The sequence below is a fragment of the Cetorhinus maximus genome, chromosome 7 (assembly GCF_964194155.1).
Source record: "Cetorhinus maximus chromosome 7, sCetMax3.hap1.1, whole genome shotgun sequence".
Lineage (NCBI taxonomy): Eukaryota > Metazoa > Chordata > Chondrichthyes > Lamniformes > Cetorhinidae > Cetorhinus > Cetorhinus maximus.
Window position 1 is genome coordinate 136,380,004 of NC_135885.1, and position 22,906 is coordinate 136,402,909.

Genomic DNA, 22,906 nt, shown 5'->3' on the forward strand with positions numbered 1-22,906 from the left:
TAAATTAGCGGTGTTTGTTGTGCTGTTGGCCCGTGATCCGTGATCACTAGGAATTAGTTTGGGGGCACTACCAACCTATAACCTCAATTCGGACCATGTTTGAACCCAAATCCCAGAGATGAAAGGCCACTGACCTATTGCACCACCCGGAGCTCCACTTTCACACATTTATGACAATAACTAATTCCACAGATATGATTATCAATCTTTTTTTTCAGAATTGTGTCTTTTTTAATTTGTCTCTGATGATACTTCTGGCTGTATAGCCTGACCTTATTGAGGAAGCAAAATGGCAGCCAAAAGTAATGTGTAATACAGATTGTTGACATTGTTGGCTTGTTTAGTCATAGCTGGTGGTTCCAGATTGCACGGTTAAAAACATTGCACGTGATTTGATTCGGCAGTCTTTATGGTGCGTGCTTCGCGTCGATTAAGCCCCTTCCAAAATCTAAGCAGTGAAAGGAACTATTTTGTGCATTTTTATATCTGTCAGTGGGATATTAGACTCATTTGGCACGGCTAACTTAATAGAAAATGTTTATTTGGGTCATTTGTGGTCTTGTTGCGAGTTTTGAATGTTATTACAGTCGGGAGAGTTTCCTGGTCTAAGACTGCTAATTATATTTAGATAGATGTTTTCTGCTAGTGAAATACGGTTGTAACTTTAGTGATTATGTATAGGTTCATTACTACAATGTTGGGTTGCCAATATCCATTGGGATGTCGAGAGCATCATTTCATGGACATCAGATACTTTTCCACAGAGAAAATGGTTCTGGCCGTCCTTAAATGGATGAGCACCCACCATGAACACTAATTGGCCAACTGGTCAAAAATCCGGACACTCATTTCTTGATTAGCAACCCATCCACTGGCTTGAACTCCCTCCACCGCCTGGTTGCTGTAGCTACGGTGTGCACCAACTACTGAAAGCACTGCGGCAACTCACAAAAGCTTCTTCAGCAGCAGCGTTCAAAGCCATGATCTCCACCAGCCAGAAGCTTTGATGCTCAGTTCCCCCTTCAAGTCATCCAGCATTGTGATTTGGGCACATGGATTTCTGTTCCTTCATCAGCGCCAGATCGAATTCCTGAAACTCCATAATTAACAGCGTTAATTGTAGAAGTACCTTCACCAGGTGTGTTGCGACATTCCAAGAAAGGGTCCGCCATCAGGGATGGGCATTAAGCTTTGGCCTGTTCAGCAGTGCCACCATCTAGCATATTGATAAATAAAGTAAGATGTCCATTACCTGCTTTAGGTGGCCACCAGAGGTGCCTGAAAAATCATGCAACCAATCTGAGGTTGGAGATTTTTCAGGGCCCCTTGAAGTGTTTCGAGCTGATTTGTTTCCCAAACTTGGGCAGAGCTGGACCAATTCCTTCCCCCTCCTCTCGCATCAAGAATGACACCTTGGGCAGAATCTTGTTGGGGCGTCAGGGGTCTCGCCTGGCAGCTGGAGAGCCAGTGAGAGACCCGTGCTGCCTCTTTTTGGGAAGGCACGCTGAACCACAAGCCAATCAGGCAGTGGTGGGGCCAGCAGTGGGCCTTCCCATGGAATCAAAACCCTGGGGGTGGATGTCTCACCCACTGAGAACTGCCGGCCAATCAGAGGCCAGCCGTTTTTGTGCTCAGCAGCGCCACAGAGGAGGCAGTGGCTGCTGCAGGAAAAACACCCACTGGGGTCCCAGTGTCACAGACTGACCCAGGCCACAGGTAAGTATTGTGGGGTGGGGAGGAGTTTCATAGGATGGGGGTCACTAGGAGAGGGGTGTAGGGGGGGTCAGCAGCAAGCGTAGGGTGGTTTTCAGCCACCACCCTCCTCTCTCCTTCCCAATGCCAAGTCCCTCGATCGGGTATTGATACCCAGTAGCAGCGGGATGAGTCCCCTTAAGTGGTCATTAATTGGCCACTTGAGGCTCTCAATAGGCAGCGAGGCGGGAAGGTCGACCATGGGCCTTCCCCACCCAGAGCTTAATTCTGGAGGAGGCGAGAAGGTGGCAGGATTCTGGTATGCCACCATCCACCTTCCTGCCCCCAAGCCCACCAGCAGCGAGAGCAGAACATTCGTCCTTTGACTCAGATACCTGCTGATTGTATTCCAACATGAGTCAATGCCTTTGCAGAGAAGGGGTTTGTGCTCTTAAGACTCTAGAATGGGGCTTGAACCCCAAAACCTTCTGACTCAGAGTAGAGAGTGCACTGAGCCAAGGCTGATACATATGCCCACTGTCTCTTAAGGCATTGTTTCCTTACAAGGCTGGCAAGTTAGTTGCTTCCCAATGAAAGTTAAATTCACCTTTGGAGTCAGACCCAGCCAAACAATTAGCTACATTTTCCAGACTGGCGCTCCAATGCAGTACGGAAGGAGCACTGTCAAAGGCTCCATCTGCCTACTTAAATAAATGTCAAAATTCTCCTTACATGATTTAAAGTAGAGCAGGGGAGGGCAGGTGCCCCTTCGTATCTTTCTTGACAAATATTTATTCCTCAACCAAATTCACTGAAACAGACTATCAAGTCATTATCACATCATTGTTTGTGGGAGCATGCTGTGTATGAATTGGCTGCTTTGTTTCCTCCAGTACAACAGTGACTGAACTCCAAAGACATGCACACATTGTTTGCCAAGTGCTTTGAGACACCCCGAGGTTGTTGAAAGTTGCTATATAAATGCAAGTGTTTTCTTTCAAAAAAGGAAAAATTCTCACCAGGCTAACGCATCAGTCTTTCGATCGGGAGCACAGTTTCGATCCCTGGGCTAACAGATTTCACTCAGTGCTGGGGATTCGGAGCGAATAATCTCACACTCTTTCCATATGAGAATTTGGTTGAAGTCCAAGTGTAAATTGATAGCAAACAAATTTACAACTGTGGCTTTAACATGGTTTCTGAAGCAAGTGGGACACTTGACAACACACTTTAAAAAAAAATAGTAGAGGTCTGTGTACATCAAACTGAAAATGTAAGTTTTTTTTGAGGAAGTTTACTATTGATAATCTTACCCAGCAATTTACAGGGGCCTGTGGAATAAAATGTAATGCAATCCCCTCTAATGGGAGCCGACGGAACAAGTAGTAACTCCTTTTAGGATTTTATTCCTCTCTTTTGTCTTGCTTGACAGTAGTAACACAGAATTTTTATCAGGCAACAGGGTTTTGTTACCGCAGTTAATTAAAGCTACACTGCACAGTTAATATGTGGTCTAAGGCTTCTAAGCTGGTGTTTCCTTATGCTTAGGACTCCAAAAGCCCTCCTGCGTAAAATAAGCCGTGTAAATATGCCTGAATTGAAACTGAGACCAGTAAACCTCCCATTGTTTTCTTTTAATAAAATGTTCAAACCCCCCCTTTACAGATTACCACACAATGCACAGGAACCAAACATCACACACTTATTACCCTTTCTCCTTTTTGTTTTGGCACTGCCATTTTGGTGCTCAACAATTCACCAGACCCGTGTAATCGATTGCCGGCAAGTTTGGACGTACAAAAACAGAAGGTGCAATTTATCGTCAGCGTTAGCAGAAAGGATGAAAGAAAACAGCAATATTCTATAGTGTAAAGGTTGCTGTTAGATAAGGATTTACATCTGTGCCTTGCACATTAATTGCTGAGCATTGTCCCATACTAACAGGCCTGGGCTGCAGGCTGTTTTACAAACTCTATATAGCAGTGACCTCGAACCTTTAGAAATGTATTAAAAATATGACACCGCCAATAAGGACTCTTAATTTAGACGTGTACTACTTTATCACGGTCACTGTGACAGGGGACAGAACATAGACCCAGTGCAATAATGTTTTTGCACTGTTAAAACTGCATTAATGAGAACATCATTTTGGGGAACTAATTATTTCTATTTGTCTTGTGTCATGCTTTATAATTCCACTATATTAGCACAGGCAAAGCAAATTAATTGCTTTTGCAGAAGTTGAATCATTTCCAAGAATGAGTGCAAATTCACTTCCAGGCTCTTAATTACTGGCAGTGCATTGTGTCAGAAAATTCTGTTGATCTTCCCCACAGCACCTGGAATAGATCTACATTATATAAATGTATATGTATTCGCATTATTTTAACAGAGCCGATTGTTTTTTTTTTTAACATTTGAGTGGGGGATGCTTTCCTCGCTTTGGTCACGCACCCAATTAAAGGACTCATCACTTAAAGGGTTAACTGCAGAGGGGAAAAAAAGAACAAATCTCATTGAAGCAAAAAGGCAGTAATTAATGCCTCCCTTAATTGTCTTCATAAAATATTTGCATGTGTCTAATTTGCATAATGTGCATGTATTAATTAATCTTTCAAAGGTATTTTATGCTGAAAGAGGCCAAAACCATTTTTTTTTGTTTTATTCAACATCTAATTGAATATTTATTCTTTCTTTAAAGAATATTTACAGCATTCAATGGCCCTGGTTCTGTTCTCATTTTTTTTTTCACGAATAGCACTGAGAACAGCAAAATTGTAAATGATTTTATTCAACTGAATACTGCACATGAGCGTTCCCTCATATATTTGCAGAGGATGCTTAATAGATCATGCAGCATTCTCTTTCTCTCTCTCTCTCTGTCTCTCTCACTCTGTCTATTCCAAATTGTTTCTAAATTTACCCAGGCCCCAGTAAATTTCTCCCCTGTTGCATAACACACAGCTTGAACTTTATTGTGAAACATTGGTGGGAAAGGTAAGAGAGACCAACTGCAGCTCAGAGCTGGGTTTGACTAATTAAATGGCGTTACAATTCATATTACAAATAATTAATTTTTTTTTAAACTTAGAACCCGGCAAGTATCCCTTTTAATTGGCCTCCATAGACTATTTTAAGCTATTGAAAGTGTATTAAGCTCTTCCATGAAGGAGGTCCCTGCAATGATTCAAGCTGGGACTCTTCTTTTCCCTCTGACAGTGCTAACCTTGTGGAAGCTGGTGACATTTACAAATGAGTGGATTCTGCTATTCGGGGGTGCAGTGAAATATTTGATGCTGACCATTTTCTTCCTTTCAAACAAACACGAGGAGCAGTGGGAAAAGCTTAATGTATGATAATGATTTGCTGCAGTCTTAGTATCGGGGAGCGGCACAGCTTCAGCACCTTTCTCCAGCATAGACTTTCATTCAGCTTTGAAGAAAATAATATTAACCTACACTCCTGTTTGGACTGCTATCCTGAAACTCTCATAGACTTTTCCCTTTCCCTGTGGGCTGTGAAAAAAAAAAACTATCTGCAAGTTATGATATTTTTCAGTCAATTTACTCTGTGGGACTGAAAATGCCAGGTAGACAACTGTGAGCTTTTAATGCCTTGATAAAAGTTGTTGTGTGAAAATGATAGGAAAGAGAGTCACATAGACCCATTTTCATGCCTATTATTTGTCAGGTTCCTCCTGGTCTTTCCTGGCGCAGCTTTCTCTCTCTAGACAACATTGACAACTTTCATTTATATAGCCTTAAGAAATAAAGCGCCCCATGGCACTTCACAAGAGCGTCATAAAACAAAATTTGACATTGAGACACAGGAGAAGACAGTAGCACTGACAAGCAAAATCTTGGTCACATGGGTAGGTTTTAAGAAGTTTCTTAAAGGAGAAAAGAGGGTTAGAGAGATGGAAGGCTCTTTGGGAGGGAGGAGGAGCGAGGCCACGGAGGGATATGAAAACCATGATGAGAATTTAAAAATCGAGGCATTGTTTAATCGGGAGCCAGTGTATGTCACCGAGCACAGCAATGATGGGTTGACAGGACCTGGTGCATACAAGGACACAGGCAGCAGAGTTTTGGGTGACCTCAAGTTTACAAAGGTTGAATGTGGGAAGGAAAGATCATTTTTGCCTAGTATCAGACTTTTTCATGGCTAACCTAGGGATGTGCTTTTGTATGGTACTATTCATTTAGCCTCTGCTTGACTCCCAGATACCCCTCATCCCGCTCTATAATCTCAAAGATGGAACACACCATTACTCCACAGTACTTTTCTCAATTGTAATTTCTTCCATTAGCAGATGAGAAAATCAGCAATAAGCATAAGTCATTCAACAACAACAACAACTCATATTTATATAGCTTCTTCAACATCCCAAGATACTTCAAGGGAGTATTATCATATCATTTGACACAGAGCCATACAAGGAGATATTAGGACAGGTGACCAAAAACTTGATCAAAGAGTTAGGTTTTAAGGGGTGTCTTAAAGGGGGAAAGAGTCATGGAGTGATTTAGGGAAGGGAATTTCTGAGTTTAATGCCTCAGTAGCTTCAGGCATAGCAACCAATGGAGGAGCGGAGAAAATCAGTTGCAAAAGAGGCCAAAATTAAGGAACATAGAGATCTTGGAGGGTTGGGGCTGCTGGAAGTTACAGAGATAGGGAGCAACTCATTATAGTCTATTGTCCTTCCATACTACTTCAAGCCTCCAACATGGCCTGTATGTATCTAGCCATAGTCCCAAAGGAGCATAGGCATCTCTCTCCATTAGAGAGAGACATTTTGGCTACTTGTAGCTTGAGGGGTGCCACTCTGAAAGCATGGCGCAAGGCGCCGAGACAGGGCCTCCATGAATTGCCATAGCTGGTATAGGAATTGAACCTGCGCTGTTGGCATCATTTTGCACCTCACTCTAGCCAGCTGAGCTAGATACATGCATTTAAATGTATTTAAGATAACCACTGGGTCAAAATCCTGGAATTCCTTCCCTAACAGCACTGTGGGTGTACCTACACCACATGGCCTACAGCAGTTCAAGAAGGCAACTCACCACCACCTTCTCAAAGGCAATTAGGGATGGGCAATAAATGCTGGCCTAGCCAGCTATAAGTGAATAAAAAAATATAAGGAACACAGTAACATTCAAAACACATATTTCTTTTGCAAAGCTACAATGATCAATCAACAAAACAGCCCATACTTAAGTTTAGAAATTACTGCCAGTAATCTTTTTAAATTCTTTCATGGGATTGTTGGCAAGGCCAGCATTTGTCCTTGAACTGACCTTGTTAGGTTATTTCAGAGGGCAGTTAAGAGTCAACCACATTGCTGTGGGCCTGGAGTCACATGTCAGCCAGACCAGGTAAGGATGGCAAATTTCCCTCCCTAAAAAAAATTAGTGAATCAGATGGGGTTTTTGTGACAAGCAATGATACTTTTATGGTCACCATCATTGAGACTAGGTTTCAATTCCAGATTTATTTACTGAATTCAAATTCCACCAGCTGCCATGATGGGATGTGAACCCATGTCACCAGAGCATTAGCCTGGGTCTCTGGATTACTAGTCCAGCAACATTGCCACTATGCCACCATCTCCCCAAATAATAGTAATATCAGTGGATACATGCTAAATATATTGCTACAACACTCCACTGTCGGTATTTTAACAGATATGTTAGCCCGTTTAAAGGGCAGAAAACATCGACAAATGATTCACCTGATAATTTTGCAAGTATTAATTTCTACCTTTTAAGCTCCATAGATAAATATTTCAATAATTCTATCTCACATTATTTATGAAAAGCTATGCTAAAAATTTTTTGATGAACTGCGATTGTATCTTCTAAACATTTCGATAAAATTGAAATGTGCAGATTTATCCCAGAGTTCAACATAAGCGCCTGCCATAATAATTCCCAACTTTAGGTTGGGGGAAATTAGCCCAAGATGTTAAGGTGGGCAAACTCTAATGTCTTAGCTCTAAATCTATGATATGGCAGATGCGATGTGATTATTAATAATATTATAAGAATATATGGCACTATCAAAATCAGAACGTGATTCTAATAGTGGGAATTATACATTTTTAATTACAGCACATTAATGCCCTCTCTATCATTTTCATTTGGGTGTAGAGCACCTCAATCTTGAGTTCAAAATACCAAACAATTAACACTTTGATTCTGGGTATTTGAACCTGAAAATCTGTTCTGGTCTGATGACATGATATTTAACGCCCATGTTGGCAGGTCAAAGTTTCTTTTTAACCCCACATTCTCTCACATTTCCTGCATAGCTTATAAGGGGACAGTGAATGAGCATTGAAACAGAGGAAGATGAGCTGCTATTGCGAGAGAGAACTGAGTGGTGGGATTATTTTTTAGATTCCTCTAACTAAGGCAGACTGAAATTCAGCCCTTGTACAGGAATGGAGTTCTTTTTGTTCCACTTAGGAAAGACAGGCCAGGATTTTCACCACTGTTGCCAGCCCCACCGATTTTTGGGCAAATCTGAGTGTAAAGTTGCTTTGGAGTTCTGCCCTTCCATGCTTCAGTGCACCATTTCCCATAAACCATGGTTTGCACCTTTACAACACTGCATCCAAACGGTCCACTTTAAAATTATTTGGCGCCAACTTGTGCTGAATAATGGACAGTTTTGTAATAGGGTGCCGGTGGGGGTAGGGGGGTGAGGTGGGGTGGTGAGGGGTGGGGTGGGCATGCTGATTTGGATTGGGTTGAGGCTGCCTAAAGTCATTTTACAGCCATCAAAGAAAGAAGGGTTTCACCTCATCAATCTTTGCTCAATTCATTCCAAATTTTTAGATATGAGAAGACAGCATTGAAACCCTGATTTGCCATTCCTGATTTGGGAGCACGGAATTGGTAAACTTACCCAAAAGTCGCTGGATTTTTCTACGCTTAACCGCTAATTTCCCACTTGTGGTCATGACAGTACCTCAGACACCTGGAGTAACAGGCACTGTTGTAGCTTGCAAAGCCAGTAACAGCCTGCGGCCAAGTGAACAAAAGAACCACCTATGGTGAAGCATGGGCACAAGGTTAAGTTCACTGATTCTTTGCTGCCAATGGGAAGAAGTAGGACAGATTGGAGAACTGGCTTAGTTTGGATTAGTCTTTGGGACTGTGACAGAATGTTATCTTACGGGGGCTTAGCAACTCAGTGTGATGTGCCTATGATTTAAAATAATGGTGAGAATGAACCTTGGCAAAGAGAATGACTGATCGGGGAAGGCCTTGTATCATTTTTGTCACAGTCTAGCCGGATGGATCAGCATGATTACATCATTACATTGCACGCTTCCAAACCAACAGCATGAAACTTTGCCTGTTGCTTTTCTGTATATGTTATAGCTCCATCGCCAAACCTTGCTTCGTTTAAGCGCAGCTCCATGCTACACCAGTGCCTTAACTTCTATAATGGTTAGTCCTCAGCTCCACAGCGGGAACCGCACAGACAAAGCCCACCCACCCGTGGCTGGCTGACATAAGTGCTGGCAGTCACTGGGTGTTGTGGTAGCTTAAGGTTCCAGCCCTAGTCACTGTTCTGCCTGGCAAGTTTTCAACCTTCTTCCCTGCCCACAAAAGACACATCAGTGACAGAAGATTGTGCAACGCAATATCACACATCGCAGGACAATGAGACAAAAGGCTACAAAACAGTAGCACAGAAACAATGCTGAGCTCAAGTATCGCAGATTCTGGCCTGCAGGTGTTTTGAAATAGTAGGACAAGTGTGTCATGAAAGCTACCTTTGGTTTGTAAAAGTATCTATTGTGTAAAGGCTCCATTGAACAGCTTACATTGTTTCTGAAATGACAGCCTCATTTTTCTGTTGCATAAATGAGAGCCTATTTCCATTAATCACTAATTACTCAATTATAAGAGTTACAGCATTCTGTAAGGCTAATTCATCTTTCAGAAAATTTGGATCAAATTAATTAAAAGCCATACACGTACTTTGCATTTGGCATTTTACTTGAACAGAGCATAACTTGGATGCACACATCCACTTGTATACCGCACGTTATAATCCAGCTGCAACAGTTTGAAAGCTTAGTGAATAGAATGTGGTATGAGTAGTGTAACTGTGAAATAACCTCACTATTACACACTGTGGAAGCATTGTGTGGCCTCAGTTATAAAATTCTGCACTAAGAGCTAACTAAAGGACTCATTGACCTGTTCCTATACTAGACCTTGACTGACAATGGTATCAAAGGTACTTAAACAAGGCCCTAGATAGCTCTTGTCCAAAACGCCCATTATAGACCATTTCATGCTCGAATGCGCGTCACTTGGCTGCAGGTAGGTCTTCCGCCCCTCACTCAGGAGGAAGTCCCGCCAGAGCTACCAGCCAATCTGATTGGCTGTCAGCTCGCTAGTCCCTGTAGCGACAGGTGCTGCAGTGGACAGAAGAGGAAGTTCTTCAACATGCGAGAGCCCAAGTCCTGGGACCGGACAGAAAGGTAAGTTTTGGGGGCCCCAGGGTGGGGAGGGTAGGGAAGGGCTTGGGGGGTGGAAAGTGGGTGATTGGGGTGTTGGGAGAGGCCGCGGTGGAAGGGGGTGGGCGTCCAGCAGCCACCGGACTTTAAGGGGGTGGGCGGCGCCTGAAGTCAGAAGGGGGCTTCTGATAGAGGCCACCCTAACTTCCTGCCCAAGGCCTAAGCCTGATCATTTTCAGGCTTTCCCCCATGCTAGGTAAATCCTATCACCAGCCTAAAAATTTGAGGCTGGGCAGGAAATGGCCTTTAAGCCGCCAGTAATTGGCCACTTAAGGGCCTCAACTGGGGCAAGGGTGGGCATCCCGTCCGAGGCCTTGCCCACCCCAGCGTAAAAATCACTGCGAGGTCAGGACAAGCGGGAACCCAGAGGGAATCCCAGTCCTTCAATTTCACGCTCCCCCTGCCTAAAAACCTGCTGGCAGGGGAGTGTGAAATTCAGGCCATTGTGTATCTGTCTGGATGTGTGAAAGTAAATGTTTCTTATCAACACACAGAATTACACATAATATGCAGCACATAAAATGTTCCAGTCAAGCCTCCTTCCATTCTTTCCCCTCTATCTACCAGCATTCCCTTCTTCTTCACTTGCTTATCTGACTTACCCTTAAATGCATCTATACTGTACGCACCTCAATTACTCCATGTGATAGCGACTTTGCTGTTCTCACAGATTATAAGGAAGCATCTCCTGTTTCCTTATTTGATTTCTTGGTGACTGCAACTATTGTTGTTCTCCACTTTTGCTAACACGGCGTTGACCTTTTAGGGCAAAATGGCAGAGGCTCTGCTCCCAGTGTGCAGACTTGTTCAACGAAGGAGCAGATTAAGTAATCAGGGTGGATTGAGGAATCTGTGCGGATTGAGGTATCACTGCTCTCCAATCCTAACTCTCGTCAAGTAAGACTCCACGCCAAGAGCACAATCTGCGATGTATCTCCTTTTAGAAAACTCCAGCTCCCGAACTGAACCTGAATTGTCCAACAAAGAAACCATTCAGTCAAGATGAGTGTCCGGCCACTCATCAAGGCAGAGTTAAACCTCCCCTTCAGTTTCGATTTCAAAATACTTTCTTGTTTTGATTTTAGATTATTTCCACCATTTAGGCTAAATTTTGATTTCATGATCATTCGGTGCCATCCCCCATCCATCTATCACACAAGAAATAAGTCCTGCCATAAATTGTGAGCAGGCTTCGTGTGCTGTTCTTTTTCTGGTACTTTCCTCGAGAATAGAAATTTATTCCAACCAGGAAAAGAGCATTTAGTTTTAAACCTTGTGCAGTGCTATCGGTTAACAAGTGGATCACTTGATACCCAATTTCGAGTTTGCTACCTGGCAATGTTACGAAATAGCGAAATGCAATCCTCAATACGCCGAGCAGATTTGCTGTCTTATGCAATAAAAATGCAATTTTGATTTTGCTACTGTAAAACAATGGTCTCCACAATCAGTTCACGAGTCATTCAAGAGAACCGCATTTATTGTTCAAGTGTGCAGTGAGATTCGTTGGGTCACGCCCCATTTTATTTTTCAAAGGATCGTCTCACCCTTTAATGAATTTTGTACAGCATCTCTGCACTGGTGCTTGAATTTTTAAAAAAATCACAAGAATGCAATGCCTTGGAGGCTTACGGCAAACTACTTTAATTAGTCTTACTGCTGTCTTTTCCTGGAATTGCTTAGATTTTGTTGACAAAAGGTGCAACAACAGTAGCCAAACTCGCAAGGTAAGAGAAAATGCTCATTAAAAAAAACTGGGCCAGCTATTCATCGTGCACTGTTCACTGACATGTCCTTTGACTCGCTATTTATAAAGTTTGCAACATACTTTCGGTGTCAAATGTAATCTTGACGGAGACATTAAACTTTGGGGTGGCTCCCTGCTGTGACATAATTCTTAAACATTTTCCCATGCTAAAAGTTACACCCCCATTTGCTACGTTTCCTGCCTAATTCCAGAGCACTCTTTTGTGCCTTCCTGTCTATGTCTCTATCTAAAATTCCTAATGGCTTAAAAGCAAACACAAAATTTGTTTTTACAATCCTGCTCATCTCTAATTAGCTGCTTCCTGTTTTAAGTAATCTAAATAAAAGGGATTAGGAATTTGTAACATATGCTCCCTGATGTTTGTTTGCTTTTTATTTTGACTTCTCCCGGCTGTGTTATCAGCGCCTGATGGAACATTACCACTTGTTTGTCATCAACTTCTTTTGTGTTCCTTTATATAAAAAAAACGATTAGCCCATCAGGTTAAAGCCTGACTGTGAAATGAATTATGCTTCTTTTTTTCCCCCCTTCTAGGCACAGTAGCATTTAAAAACAAGCCACAGCTTTCGAATACATTAAAATGAGTCATGCTAGGCCTAATAGATGCTGTAAAAGGCTGTAGGACAAGTGAGGTCATATGCGTTCAGACCAGCACGTAGGCCTGATCTTTCAAATGGGCAGAACGCATCTTCCATTCCAGGTGTTAGCGAAAGACACTAGTTAACTCTGACCTCTTGCGCATCCCCCCCACCCCCCCCATACAATTTCTATCACTTCACCATTGGCGGACATGCCTTCAGCTGCTTGGGCCCCAACAGCTGGAGTTCTCTCCCTAAGATTCTCTGCTTCTCCACCTCTCTTTTCTTTTAAGATGCCCCTTAAAAACCTACCCTTTTTTTTTTGGTCACCTGTCCGAAATTCTCTATATGTGCTTCGTGTCAAACTTTGTTTGTCAGCTGCTCTTGCGAAGCAATTTGTGATGCAATGTTGTGTAAAAAGAAAAGCTCCCAGAAAGAAGCCATTGGTTAAAAAGCTGGAAATTCAGCTTATAAGGTACTTTTTTTTCAGCGAGTACCTGCTTTTATTTCACGCTGGATGGCTGTAAACCCTGATATGACTGAAATTCTAATGTAAAAAGCTAAAGGGCCTTATCTGTTCTAGTCATGACAGGTGGGATATATTTTATACTTGACACCTTAAAGGCAAGATACATTCATCCATCTGTTAGGAGCATTATGCAAACATGCTGATAGAGGGTACATTAGCTTTAATACAGGACCCAGCGACAGCAGATTAAACCTCACTATTCTGGAGTGGAGCGTCTTACAAATCTATCAGTAAATGCATTTCCGCAGTAGTCCTTCTAAATATTCAAATACTTTTAGATAAAGCAGTTTATTCTGTACTTGAACGCTGAAATAGTAACACTGATTGAGAATAACAGATTGATGTGGTGTCAAATGATGCTCAAAAAAAAACAATCAAGGTATCCTGATGTACCATAAACCATGATAGAGGTTTGATTGTCAACAAAACTTATTTCTAGTTGCACTTATAAAGAGGAAAGAAATTGCAGAGCTATGGGGAAAGGGCAGGAGTGTCGGACTAATCAGCTAGTCTTCCGGAGAGCTGGCACAGATGTGATGAGCCAAATTACCCTCGTTGTGTACCCCTGCCTACTATATTATTCTACAATTCTCAAAAAGATTTACCATCACTTATGTATTTACTGTCGAGAATTTGAAGGAATGTCCTTGCCTTCAATGCAAAATCGACTCTGCTTATTATGGGGTGTTGCAGCCCTGTACAGCACAAAACAATTACCACTCCGGGGAGAAAAAAAATCATTTTATTTTTGGAACACAGTGCAGTTTTAAACATCTTTACTGTAACAATAGGTCGTGCCCAGTGATGAAGAGAAAGCTCTTCCACTTTGTAATTACTTGTGTGGTGCCAGCTGTCAAGGTCTGTTTCCTCTCTGATCTTCCTTCTCCCATGGACCTCGGTATAGACTCAACACGGAAACACAAATTGCTGGAAAAACTCAGCAGGTCTGACAGCATCTGTGAAGAGAGAGAGACAGAGTTAACGTTTCGAGTCCGTATGACTTCTTCAGAGCTGCTGTAGAGTCGGCTTCAGTTAAACTTGTCAGGCAGGTCCCATATTTCAGTCAGATCAGGGAAGAAGCTGACAGCTTCTCCTCTCCTTCTCATGTGGCAGTTTTCTACCTTGGTCTGTGCCTTCTAGCATCAAGCTACAATACAATCCTGTTGACAGCTTTTATTTTCACCTTTCTCTCCCACCCCTCCCTTCCACCGCAGTTCCCAAAATTCTTCATCATTGAAGACATTGATTTACACTGGGTTGGAGTTCCACAGATACCTGCCCCTAACCGCAATCAACTCTATTTCAATGCCTGTGAGTTTTGGCAGATTGCTTGGCCATGCCATTACGACCAAGACATCACAGCTAAGCTCAAACGTGCCCTGACCTGATGGACAGCTACAAACACCTTCCTGCCCAGCTCATTGAACAGTGGTCAGGAGCAGGAACCCTGACCGCATTTAGCCGTCTCTGACCCATGGGGCTGATTTTAACCCATTCGAAACCCACCCACTCGCACAGATTTCAAATCTGGCCCATTGTTGCTGATGCCATTGAATCTTCTCCATTATCACCATTGGGCCTATAAGTGTATACTTGAACTCTAAAGAATCTATCCCAAATTAGTGAAAATTAGGAAACCCTGCAAGCCTCTGTCAGCAGATATATTCAAAAGGGTGGAGGTCGCTGCTGGAAATTCTCCCCCATTTGTTGGTCTACATAGAGTAACACTTTATAAGCTCTGAAACTGGGTCCATATATTGTTGATTAAATTTAGGTCACCAGTTTGTGTTTCTTTTTTTCAGATGGAAGGATGTATCTGAAGTCATCTGTCATGTACTGAGATAACTGCAGTAACACGCCGCATGACACAAAAAGACAATTAGGAACACGAAAGAAACAATGTAAAAAAAAAAGACAAAATACTGTCCTCTACGAACAAGCGGGTTAACTGCGCTTTCGAGACAGCTTTACCCAGTCTGCATAACTGTTACTGTGTCATCCATGAAATGTTTGATGTATTACGACGAGAGTCCTCTCACGGCAACTGACTTCGATGGAAGAACTCTGAAGCAGACACTGTTGCTGAACTAGAAACAACCAAACTCAAATAGTGACTACATTCAGGAGGTCACTGCTGGCAGGCATACGTGAATAAACGGCTCAAACATGAGCTTTGTGCTTTTCCTTTTGGACTAAATTATGACCAGTGCTGACAAGTACAATGTTAAGCACATCACGCAAAAAAAAAAATACTCACCAGTAGTCAAAAAGAAGCGAACAAACTTTTCTTTTTAATGTTTGTTATTCCCCCCCCTCTCTCTCTTTTTATTCTTATCATTGCTGTGTTTCAACCCAGCAAGAAAGCTTCCGAACGTTTCTTTCCTGAACTCAAAAGGAATTTAACTGATAGAACTGAGAGGTTATTAAAAAGCAAACACTACATCACTGTTGTGCAGATGCGTGTTTCAACTGGGGAAAGAGAGAAAGCCACATTGCGTATTCAGGCAAGACTAATGGAAGATAAAACTGGCATTGAGATTTCTCAGCTTTAGGAAGCAAAATTAAAATAAAAAACACACAGTAAACAAAAGTGAATGTAAGTTGTTTTAAAAGTCACAAAAAATATATATTTGTGCACTCCACCCTGACATATATCTGTGAATACTGTTTGCTTCTTTCAGCCAAACTACTGGTCGTGTGTATATATGACACAGGGAGTAATGTGTATGCAGTAGATTATTAGAGAATAAAACTACACTACTTTTGAAATTTAGATGCTGATATGTTTTGTCACTCTATTTGTTCCAGAAACTGCAATTTTTTGTGATGAAGCTCATTAACAAAGCATGCAGGCATGTAAATATTTGTTCTCAAGTCACAGTATTACTGATCGGGATCCTTGGCGTCTGCTGTGCGCCTCTGCAAAATCAGCACGGTGGGTCGAAAGTTCCTCTCTGCCTGCCACTCATGTGAGGAGAGCCTGTCTCTAACTCTCTGATACAGAACTGATGATATTAATTAAGATTTGTGGCGGTTGCAGTGAGTTGGATCAAAACGCCACAGAAATGTTTCTCATTTTTTTTTAATTATTATTTTTGCGTCACCTTGAGGCGTTACTCTTCAAAAAAAAATAGGAACTTTGCAACACTTGATGTAACAGTTGAAAAAAACCTAGCTGAGTGGTGAGTTAAAAGTCTGTACTCTCCCTGTGTAATAGGGAAGGATGGTTATGTGTAATTATCACTGTCTTTGATAAACTGTGTGTTCACCTTTGTGCAAATAATTGGAAGTAAACTCCAACACCGTGCTAATTTGCTAGTGTAGCTTTTTCTCTTCATTTTGCCTTTGTTCACTGCCATGCTAACCCTGAAAAGACTGTCTTTGCAAAGAAAAAACAAACGGCCACTGTTGACCACAGTGCAAAGGGAATAAGTCAAACTGTACAGTATTGTACCTTGTCATTTTTCTTGGTCATTGGTGAACTTTGAACCATCAGATCAGACGAGCTGATAGGTGTTACAGGGCCTTCAGAATTCTTTCAAGTTCACAAATTGATTAAAAAAATATCTTTCCCTTGCCAAAGGATCTATTTGACTGGCCTTGTGAAATCTGGTTGCATCCGCCAAGCATTTTTCTTTTTTTAGCAATGGCGTAAGAATAAGAAGAGATGTATTGAACTTGAAATCACAGCTCAGAAATAGAAGATTATGCAGCAGTACAGGAAAGAAAAAAAAATGACCAAAGTTGCTAAGAACCTGACAACAGCTTGTTTTCCACATGGAAACAGGGCATCTAGATTTTTGAAATGGCATTTCTGAATTAACCAGATCCTGAAACCTTGGAAGCAAGATATCCTTTGAATATACAAATAAGTCAGCACGAGGCTTTGTATTCAGGTGGTGATTATGAGATGACAGATATCTGAAAGAAAAGGTGATGTGCAAGCTTAGCACCCATGTAATGATTGAAGGCATTATCTGGCAAGTGAAGGGATACCAGTTTTCCCTTGCCCTCCCACGACTCATCAGACATAGCATCTCAAGAGTTGCAAAAGGGAGAATGAGAAAGGGTGCCCCTTGTTTTTCTAGCAGCGATGGTCTTGAAAGGGTTAACAGCTGTCTTGACGTGCATTCTGGTAAGGAAAGCAAACTTAATTGTCCATGCGATCTTTCTTTTAAGACGAGAGAAAAAATATTAAAACTCTTACCGAGCATTTGTTGTTCCTCAGCTTCTTGCATAGAGTCTTTACTTTAACGTAGATCACCCTGGGACAATTACCAATCCGGACATTTTCCATTCTCTCATAGATTTAGTGCAATTGTGGTGACTCGCATTTCAACAGTTAACATGCTACTGTCAAGACATTAGACAAACCATATTCTGCCAATCTAAATCAGACATTCCCACATTCCAGTTGGCACATGACACAAGTGGCTGGCACTTTGATGGTTAATAGCCTATCATCTTTTGTTGAGCTGTTTGAGATGCCAAATACTTTGGTTTTGAAAACAGAAGTGAAAAGGATAAAAAGGAAGCTTATAGGAACCCAATTACTAGAGAAGGTTTCAAAGGAAAGAATATTTTAGAATATTATTGCAAGTTTTCAAGGAAAAAAGTCATAAGAAGGTTTGTGCTGTAGTCTTTTTTTAATTACCCCCGGTTCTGTTGTTTATTAAACTCTGTTCATTGACTCTCAATACAATACATTTTCCCGTTATTGTTTATATACTTTTTATCTCAAGCATTTTAATGTTTAGCTATCCTGTATTATAACCACATTTGTGCTCTATGCAAGCCCTTGGAACAGAACACACTCATCTTCAACTAAGACATACGAAAATTGTCTATTTTTATCTATATATTTAAAGTTTTCTAAAAAAAAAGGTTATTACGAATTTTGTTGTACAAAATCTGTACAAAAAAAATCTGTTTTTACATCATAATGCAAGAAATCAAGATTTTTCTATGGTAGCTTAGTTATTTGAGCCTGGTTTAAATGTGAGAACCACGTTTACTGTATTGTATTTAATTTTCTTTCTTTTCAACAATCTGCTAATAAAATTGTCTGAAATCTCCATATGATGTCCACAAACTTATTGTTTCCTTCCACCGAGCCCTCAGACAACTTCTCCGGCACGTTTAAAGATATGTGCCATGGCTGAACTCATTCCAGTAAGTATGGTGTTAGCCGAACACAAAGGACAATTCCAGAGCTGTGGGAAAAGGGCAGGAGAGTGGGACTAAATTCGGGAGCTTTTGCATAGTACCGGCACCAATATCATAGGCTGAATGGCCTCCATCGGTGCTCCCTGATTCTATGACATGAAACAATGGTAGGTTCGCCATCTAGTTTTCCTTTACGATTAGACTTGTTAAACTGCAGGCACTGATTTTGAGTTAAACTGCTGGCTGTGCCTTTTTTCCTCTTACGCATGCACGAAGCTCCAGTTTCTGGTGACCAGATGTTGCCAGGCCTTTAATGTTGGTGAAAAGTTGATTGGACACACTGCTCACTTGCTAACGCTAAAATGATTTACAATGAATTTTTTAAAGCAGGATTTCCTTGAGATTCCCTGACATTTTGTTGCAAATTCGAGGCACAGTCAATTTGCTAAACCTCTTGTATCTTCACAGGACCTTGAGTTGCATTTATAATGGGCATGCCTCCTGACTCAGGTGGTGAAAGGACAGTAAGTTATTCCCCATTATTTTCGGGGTTCCATCTCTCCATTTCGGATGGGCAGGGGGCGCTAAATCTACCTGTAACTCAAGTCAGGTTGGGAATATTTAGGAACTTGGAAGCAGGAGTAGGCCATTCAACCCTTTCAAGCCTGCTCCACCATTTAGTTAGATTATGGCTGATCTTCTACCTCAAGGCCACAAACTATCCCCACATCTCTTGATATTTTTATTATCTAGACATTTATTAATCTCTGCTTTGAACTTACTCAATGATTGAGCCTTCACAGCCCTCTGGGATAGAGAATTCCAAAGATTCACCACCCTCTGAATGGAAAAATTCCTCCTCACCTAGTCCTAAAAGGCCTCCCTCTTATTCTGAGGCAGTGTCCCCTGGTTCTAGACTCACCAGCCAGAGACCACATCCTTTCTGCATCGACCTTGCCGAGCACAGTAAGAATTCTGTATGTTTCAATGAGATCACCTCTCATTTTTCTGACTCTAGAGAATACAGGTCTAGTTTCCTCAATCTCTCCTCATAGGACAATCCTGCCATCTTGGGGATCAGTCTGGTGAATCTTTGTTGCACTCCCCTATGGCAAGTATAATCTTTCTTAGGTAAGGAGACCAAAACTGTAAACAATATTCCAGGTGCATTCTCATCAAAGCTCTATACAACTGCAGCAATTTATTATGTCTCACTCTTGCCATGACCTTCCATTTAATCCTTTGTTTTAATGACCACACAAAATAAGGAATCTGCTGATTGTAAATAGTTAAATGGTTCTGGTAATTTATTTTGCATTGGTACTTTGATATCTGTGGTGGTTTGCTTGTGTTACTTGCTAGGAGGGCTGTGTACTAAATGCTCAGTTGCTGAAATGTACATCTTGAACACTGTCTGAAGGCAAGCTCTTCCTGCTTAGTTATTTATTAATAGTCATTTGGTAGTACAGAACTTGAGGATTGCTGAAAAAAAGAGACATGCTATCAAAGCTTTTCATCTTGTACTCATCAGGACAGCTTGCAAGAAATATCAATAGTAAAGGGAACAACAATTTATACTGCATGAGAAGAGAGTGCTGATCAGTTGCCAAGTGGACTCTGATTGGTAGAGGCATTGCCATGAAGAATGCAAGAGGGAACAGTTAACTGCTAAGTTTTTTTTTCTAAATTCAAACGAGGCGGGTTGACTCTGGTCAAGGCATTGCTAGGGGACAGCCATTCCCTGGTTCATTCCCCATGACAATGCCTTGAAACCAATTAGGTTTAAATTTGAACAAAAGCTTGGCAGTTAACTGTTCCCTACTGCATTCTCCATGACAATGTCTCTACCAATCAGAGTCCACTTGCGAACCAATCAGCACCCTCTTCTCATGAAGTATAAACTGTTTCCCCCTTTACTGTTGGTATTTCTTGTGAGCTATCATGATGAGTGCAAGATGAAAAGCTTCGATAGCCTGTCCCTTTTTTGCAGCAATACTCTAGTTACTTATTCCTCATCCTGTTGATCTAATTGAGATGGACAAATGCATTACCTTTTGTCACTATTATACTTAATAAGCTGGGCTTCTTTTTGGCTCTGTCCAAGTGGGTCAGCCTAGATATACTGTCTGAACTGTAAGTGGCTACCATTTTCCTTCTTCCTTTCGTGAATCCATTGATGCGGTTTGAGCACATTTCTATTAAGTCACCGGTTTGTTCAGTGAGTACATATGTAGACATTCAAAAGGGAGTTGGACAAATTCCTGGAGGGAGCTGATATTGCACACCAAAGGTTGGTGGGATGTTGACCAAGATACACCCTGGTCATTGCTATCTCCTGGCTCTTGTTTTAATATAAGAACACTGTAACTCTTGTCAACGCAAGATGGCTGGCAACAGCACTTCTGCACATGCACACTGCTCCTTGCAAATCCAATGTTGTCCCTATGCTGTGCCCAACATGCCAGGGTCACATTACACAAGCGCCAATGATGTTACTGCATGCGGGTGTGATGAAGGCAGAAGAATTGCGCATGCGCAAATTTCAAAATTTGGCATTTTTCTTAAGCCGTAGAGAGAGAAAGAGGCTGCTCTCTTTCCCCCCTCTCTCTGTTTCTCCAATGACAGGCTCTCCGCAAGGTCACAACAGAAGAGACCACCGAACAGCGTAACCGAGTCGACAATGGGCACTTAAAGGAGGAAAGAGAGGTGAGGAGGCAGAGAGGTTTAGGGAGGGAATTCCATTGTTCAGGGTGTTGGGGCAGCTGAGACAACGGTCACCAATAGTGGAATGATTAAAATCAGGGTTGCTCAAGAGGCCAGAATTAGAGGAGCGCAGATATCTCAGAGGGTGGTGGGACAGGACATTACAATGATAGGGAGAGCGTGGCCATGAAGGGATTTGAAAACTAGGATGAGAATATTAAAATTCAGGTGTTGATTAAACAGGAGCCAAGGTAGGCCAGCAGGCACAGGGCTCATGGATGAACAGGACTTGGTGCGGATTAGGACGTGGAAAGCAGAGTTCAAATGAACTCAGGTTTTACGGATAGTGGAAGGTGGGAGACACGCCAGGATAGCATTGGAATAGTCGAGTAACAAAGGCATGGATGAGGGTTTCAGCACCACATGAGGTGGGGTGGAGTTGGATGTTGTTACAGAGATGGAAGCAGGCAGTCTTGGTGGTGGAGGGCCTACGTGGTCGGGGACTCATCTCGGGGGTCAAACAACACAATGGAACATTTTAATCCCCATTTACACATGAAATTTGCATGAAGAACTCTGTTGGTCTGAAGAGTTCCTCCCTTTGCTGGTGGTAGCAAAATTATGCACATGCTTTTTACAACATGCTTACAGCTTAGTTACAAATCGTGAGCAGAATTCTTCCCATCTGGTTTTCCGAAGTGTTAATGGGGGTGAAAGTTGTCATGGGCTGTTAGCATAAAAAGGCCGATAATAAATTAGGAGCTGATTTTACATGGGCCGCAAAGTGATGAATTAGCTGACAGGCATGAAGAGGCCGTTGCACCAATTAATGAATTCTGGAATTGGAAAAACCAGTCTCTCAGTGCTGGTGACTGTGAAACTATCATGGTTTGCCATAAAATCCCATCTGGTTCACTTTCACAGGGAAGGAAATCTCCTGTCCTGGTCTGGCCTACATTAATTGGTGCTATGGTGGGATTTGAACCCATGTCCCCAGAGTTAGGCTGGGGTACTAGATTACTAGTCCAGTGAAATTACACTACGCCACCATCTCCCCCAGCATGAATTGGGGTTTATATATCAGTGTGGGAGAGTCAGGGTGGAATTAAGAGATGGTTTACAAAGAAAGTGTCTTGACTGAGACGGGTGTTAAATTGGGGGGAAGGATTTGCGAAAGTGGAGGAGTACTGGCAGATAAGCCGTTGGCCTGAATTTTGAGCATCTCCTGTACTTGTTTGTGTTCAACAATTAATCTCACAGGTGAAGTTGGAGAATGCGGAGGAAGAAGATTGGGTTGCCTTGCTTTCTGGAGTTACAGGAGAGCTGATTGTTTAGAAAGAGTGTTTGTACCGTCTGAAGCTGTCAAACCGGATCCACTGAAGTTTTGTGTTCTATAGTTCATGATGACTTCACATAAATTTGGCTTCTGTAGTAGTGCCAATGGTGGATTGGGAGACTTTCTGAGAATTGTCACCTTGCTGTGGTGGAGAGGCTTGCGTGTCCCAGTGAACCTGAGAGCGATGCCGTCTGGAGCACATGCTCCTGGTAGGGTCTCCCATGGCGGTAAGGTTGAGGGGGAGGTTCCAGGCAAGAAGCCCTCAATGGCAGAGCAGGCGGAGGAGGGCTGTGGCCCCAACAGCTGCAAAGGCGGGGGGGAGGCTGCAACGGGGAAGTGGCCCCAGTCGTCGTGGTCTGCCAGGCCATTGAACCCGGCCACCAACCGCCAAGACCCTGTGGAACCCGGCTGCGCACCGGAGTTCCCATGTTAAACTACCGCAGGTTCAGGCCTCTGTCAGGTGAAAAGCCCTGTGGCGATGGCGGATTGGCGACAGGGGCAGGGCTGTGATACCTGGATGCCCCCAGCCAGGATTGTGCACACAGGCGGCGGATGTGTGCCAGTCATCGGGCACCTGTGCCAGGACGAGGGTGCC

At 42.4% G+C, this 22,906-nt stretch overlaps 1 protein-coding gene across 5 annotated transcripts in view; it reads left to right on the plus strand.

Moving 5' to 3' along the window:
• Positions 1-18,181, plus strand: part of LOC144683022 (dachshund homolog 1-like) — a 551,253-nt gene extending 533,072 nt beyond the window's left edge. For all 5 annotated transcript variants that reach the window (XM_078546003.1, XM_078546005.1, XM_078546002.1 and 2 more), the window contains one exon: positions 14,909-18,181. In XM_078546003.1, the coding sequence (XP_078402129.1) occupies positions 14,909-14,946 (38 nt within the window). In that variant the 3' untranslated portion in view covers positions 14,947-18,181. The remainder of the gene's footprint in view (positions 1-14,908) is intronic.
• The last annotated feature ends 4,725 nt before the right edge of the window (positions 18,182-22,906 follow it).